We start from the raw sequence: 5,698 nt of genomic DNA, 5'->3' as shown, positions 1-5,698 counted from the left end.
TGCAAGTTTATTCTTACATCTATTTCTTTTCTTCTTATTTCAGCTGCTAAGGCTCTGGACGCCAAAGCCAAGCCGAGCGATGTTATTACAGGCAGGATGGCCAGAGATGTGATTAAGAAGGCCAACCATATTCCTAAGGTCCATGCCTTCCTCGAGGCGTCAGGATATGGCCTTAAGAGGACCAAGGATTTTGACGGGAGTTCCAGGACCTCTTTCGAGCCTGGATGGGGTATTTTTTTCAACGACTCTATTCTCGGCAACCCGGCTCTTGCTCTCGAGTGGTCGAAAAACTGCATTACTCCTCCCGACCTCTTATTCGTCTCCTCCGATGAGAAACTCCTTGAGGCTGAGATGTTGGGAGCTCAAGCCCTCTATCAGGTATATTTCTCCTTGTGTAAATTTTCGCTTAAGTCCTCCTTTTCTTATAACTTGTAAAATATTATAGGGATCACTCCTTGGGGGCTCGACCCTTTATACTCAAACTCATATTTTCTCTGTCAGGCCAATGCTTATTTCACGGCGTCCTCTACTCAAGCTATCAAAATGAGAAGCAACTACCATGCATTGCAGGCTTCCATGAAGCAAATGACTATCTCCTCGGGGGAGTGGGAGTCTAGGGCTCATGAGGTGGAGGGCAAGCTCGCCATCATGGAGAAGAAATATGTTAGCTCGGAGGAGAAGAGGAAGAAGAAATGGAAAGACCTCGAGGCTGCTTATCATAGATCCACCAGGTTCACCACAATGATGGACGAGCACGATGACGAGATGCGCCCTGTTAACCTGTCAATAGGTTGGAATAAGGGCATCAAGGACGCTCAAGGCGTATGGCCGGATGTGGTTGATCCAAGCCTTCTATCTTGCCCTTGGGAGCTTCCTGTCATGGACCTATCTGGGCAAGCTTCCGGATCTGTGCCCTCGACTCCTCGCATGAGGCCCTAGTCGAGCTCCAGTCATCCGGGTTCCGGATCAGGCTCTAAAGGCAAAGCCCCCTCGGGTAGCCCCAAGTCCAGGGCAGCCCTTTGAGGGAAGATGAGGGAGCCGATTCCAGAGAGCAGTGATTTTTTTTCTGAGAAAGGCTCGGATGGCGAGGGGGAGGACTCTTTTGATGAGTGAATAATGTGGCCTTGCATGGCCTTAATTGCCATATGTGGCTTTTATTTTCAGAACTTATTAATTTGAACCTTGTTGGTCTATAACCTATTGGTTCTTCGGGACTTTAACTTATGATCCTTCTGGATCTTTTATCTATGCACTATTTTTAATTTCATTTCATACTTGTCTTTTATTTTTGGCATTTGTTGCATTCTTTAGATGCTCGTACTTAAATAAATTGGTAGACAAGATGATATAAATAAACTTGCATAAATAGATAATATCTCTAAGAAATGGGTTCAACCCTTACATAAGATGGTTTCATCGACCTTATTTATAAACTTAATAGTAAGTACTAGGAACATGTAGTAAATGTCCTAAACATAATAAACCTCTAGGTTTGAAGCATTCCAAGTGCGGGGCACTTCATCACCATTCAGGGTCTCTAACTTGTAGGATCCTTGTACTAGTGTCTTCCTGACCTTATAAGGTCCTTCCCAGTTGGGGGCTAGTTTTCCTCTCTCCCCTACTCCCGATGCCTCAATCTTCCTCAGAACCAAATCTCCCTGTTGAAAGAACCTTTCTTTAACCCGTCTATTATAATAGAGGGAGGCTCTTCGTTGATGCTCTGCATTACGGGCACTGGCCGCATCCCTGACCTCGTCAATGAGATCGAGAGCGAGCCTCATGCCTTCTTTATTTGTCTCTGGCTCGTAAGCTTCGATCTTAGGGGATCCATGAGTGATTTCGAGGGGCACCACTGCCTCAGCTCCGTAAGCCAGCATAAATGGGGTAGGTTCAGTTGTCACTTTGCAGGTAGTACGATATGACCACAGTATGGGCAGTAACTCATCCACCCAAGTGTTTCTCGAGCGTTCAACCCTTTTCCTAAGTCCATCAAGGATGATTCTGTTAGTAACTTCCGCTTGCCTGTTTTCCTGAGGATGTGCAACCGAGGTGAAGCGAAGTTCTATGTTGTTATCATCGCAGTACTCTCTGAACTCTGCATTATCAAATTGTTTCCTATTATCTGTGACAAATATGCGCAGGATTCCATATCGGCCTATCACATTCTCCCAGAAGAATTGGGTAATTTTCTTGGTGGTTATCTTGGCTAGTGCCTTAGCCTCAATCCACTTTCTAAAGTAGTCTATGGCTACCACAATGAACTTCCTATGTCCCGATGCCGTAGGAAATGGTCCAAGTATGTTCATTCCCCACATTACAAAAGGGATGGGTGTGATGATCGAAGTAAGCCTCTGTGGGGGATGCCATACTATCGGAGCGTGCCTCTGGCATCTGTCGCATCTCTTCACATAAGCCTTTGCATCGGCTAACATAGTTGGCTAGTAGAAATCCAGCTGAGTTATCTTGTGAGCGAGGGCGCTTCCCCCCAAGTGTTGTCCACAACTCCCTTCATGGGCTTCTTTAAGTGCCTCATCTGCTTCAAGAGGTCTTAAGCACTTCAAATGTGGAATAACAAAGGACCTTTTGTAAAGAAGGCCTTCAATCAACGAGTATCTTAACGCTCTAACCGACAGCTTGCGTGCCTCCTGGGCATCATCGGGGAGCCACCCAGTTTCTAAGTGGGTCTTGATCGGGTCTATCCAACAGCTTTCCACACCAACCGGTGCTATCAGATTTATGACATGAATAGTAGGGGTCTTCAAGACCTGGAAGTAAATACTTCTCGGATAGTTCTCAATTTCAGACGAGGCGAACTGAGACAAGGCATCTTCCGTAGTGTTCTCCTCTCTCGGAATATGTTCTGCGTACCATTCATCGAACTGAGTCAGTATCCCCTTTACACTCTCAGGTACTTGGCCATAGTATCATCATTGGACTCAAATTCCCCATTAACTTGAGCAACTACAAGCCTTGAGTCTCCGCAGACCTTCAGGTTTTTGGCCCTCTCGGCTCTAGCCAAGCCTAAGCCAGCTATCAATGCTTCATATCCTGCTTCATTGTTCGTAGTCGGGAAATCCAACATCAAAGCATATTCAATCATAAACCCATCAGGGCTTTGCAAGACTAGGCCTGCACCACTAGATTTTGTTTTGGATGCTCCGTCAAAATGGAGAACCTAATATTCCTTCAAGGTTATTTCTTCATCCTTCTCCTTCTCCTTCTTCCCTCCTTCTAGGGTTACTATCTCTTGCCCCCCGACTTCTTGGTTTTTAATGGTGCATTTGACCATGAAGTCTGCTAAGGCCTGAGCCTTGATGGCCGTTCGAGGCTTGTATTTGATATCAAATTCTCCTAACTCAATCGTTTACTTGATGAGCCTTCCACTGGCCTTCGGGCTATGAAGAATGTTCCTCAAAGGTTGGTCCGTCAGGACTTCGATCTTGTGAGCCTGAAAGTATGGTCTCAACTTCCTCGAGGCTGTGATGAGAGCAAGCGCGAACTTCTCCGTGGTGGATTAATTCAACTCTGCTCCATGGAGCACCTTGCTTACATAGTATACAGGCTTCTGGAGCTTCTACCCTTCCTTTACGAGGACTACACTCACGGCTTGTTCAGATACTATGAGGTACAAATAAAGAGTGTCTTCCAGACTTGGTTTAGCCAACAACGGGGCTTCAGTCATGTACTTCTTCAGTTTTTCAAAGGCCTCTTGGCTCTCAGCTGTCCATTTAAAGTCCTTCACCTTCTTAAGGGTTTTGAAAAAGGGCAGGCATTTATCTTCAGACTTGGAGATGAACCTCCCTAAAGATGCAATTCTTCCTGTCAGCTTCTGAACATCCTTGATGGAGCGTGGTGGCTCCATGCCTAGGATGGCTTTGATCTTGTCGGGGTTGGCCTCTATCCCCCTCTTAGAGACCATGTGACCCATAAATTTTCCAGACCCAATGCCAAAAGCACACTTGGATGGGTTTAACATCATCTTATGGTGCCTCAGCACTTCAAATTCCTCTCTGAGGTGACTAATATGATCGACCTTGCTTAGGCTTTTGACTAACATGTTATCAACATAGACCTCCATGGTCTTCCCAATTATATGGGCAAATATCTTGTTCACTAGTCTTTCGTAAGTAGCTCATGCATTCTTAAGTCCAAAAGCCATAACAAGATAATAAAATACACCAAAGTCAGTTATGAAGGATACCTTAGGGGTGTCATCCTTATATATTCTAATCTGATTGTAACCACTGAAGCTATCCATGAAGCTTAACATCTCGTGTCCAACAATGGCATCGATCAGGGTATCAATTCTTGGTAGGGGGTAGCAGTCCTTGGGAAAAACATCAATCAAGTCAGTGAAGTCAATGCACATCCTCCACTTTCCATTGGCCTTCTTAACCATTACGGGTTTGGCCAATTATTCAGGGAATTGCACTTCCTCAATAAATCCAGCTTCTAAAAGCTTCTCGACCTCCTGCTTACTGGCTTCCAGCCTATCAGGGGCATAAGTTCTCTTCTTTTGCTTTATTGCGTTCTAAGTTGGATCAACGTTCAACCTATGAGTTATAAGGTTTGGGTCAATCCCATGCATATCAGTTGTTGTCCAAGCAAATACATCATTATTTTCTTGGAGGAAAGTTGTCATTTGGCCCTTCAAAGGCTTGTCCAAAGATGCCCAAATGTACGTGACCTTCTCCGGGTCTAAAGGAATTGGGACCAAGTCCTCGACTGGCTTCCCTCGCAGTTCGTCATTTTCTCGGACATCCATGTTTTCTCTGGGGAGGACCTGCCCCCTGTTCCATCTGGCCTAAGTGCTGCAACATAGCAACTGCGGGCCATCTTCTGATCTCCCCTTGCTTCTCCAACACCATTTCTAGTTGGGAACTTCAGTACCATGTGGTAGGTTGAGGGCACAGCCTTAAAATCATAGATTCCTGTTCTATCCATGATAGCATTGTAAGTAGAGGTTGCCTTGACAGCCTGAAAGTTCAACATCTGCGTGGCCTCCTTGGATTCTTCCCTGATAGTTACGGGAAGTTGTATTGCTCCTTCGACTTTGCATTCCATATGGTTAAACCTATAGATGGGTGCGTTGGACGAAGTTAGTTGAGAATCATTGTAGCCCATCCTTATGAATGTGTCATGGAACAGAATGTCCACGGAAGCTCCATTGTCCACCAGGACCCTCATAACATGACAATTTCCAATTATCGGAGTGACAACCAGAGGATCATCCTGAGAAAATTTCAAACATTCAAGGTCTGGGTCACCAAATTCAAGCATCATCTCTTACTTAGAACGCTTAGATGGCTCTCCAACTATGCTCATAACTTCTCTTGCATAAGCTTTTCGGGAGTTCCTTGTAATACCAGCTACTGTAGTTCCTCCTGAGATCATATTGATTACTGGCCCTCGGGGCTGTGGGTTGCGATCTCTGTCGTTACCCCTTCGATCGTCATCTCTTCGATCATTATCTCTCTTTTAGCCTCCGGCCGCTTCACCCTTGGTGAAACGTCCAAACTTTCCCCTTCAGATCAGATACTCAATCTCATCCTTGAGTTGCCTACAATCATCATTATCATGACCAATATCTTTGTGAAACCTGCAGTACCGACTCTTGTCTCTTTTCTTGGGGTCTCCCATTAGTAGTTTCGGCCATTTGAAGTCCTTATCTTTTTCAATTTCCAAAAGGATTTAGCTC

General features: G+C 45.2%; 1 protein-coding gene across 1 annotated transcript; it reads right to left on the bottom strand.

The window, feature by feature from the left end:
* Positions 1–4,698: 4,698 nt before the first annotated feature.
* LOC141660314 (uncharacterized) lies at positions 4,699–5,283 on the bottom strand. The gene has a single exon (XM_074467291.1). It carries the CDS (start codon positions 5,281–5,283, stop codon positions 4,699–4,701), a length of 585 nt encoding a protein of 194 aa, XP_074323392.1.
* Positions 5,284–5,698: the final 415 nt, after the last annotated feature.

The sequence above is a fragment of the Apium graveolens genome, chromosome 5 (assembly GCF_009905375.1).
Source record: "Apium graveolens cultivar Ventura chromosome 5, ASM990537v1, whole genome shotgun sequence".
Taxonomy (NCBI): Eukaryota; Viridiplantae; Streptophyta; class Magnoliopsida; order Apiales; family Apiaceae; genus Apium; species Apium graveolens.
This window is presented reverse-complemented; position numbering and strand designations above follow the sequence as displayed.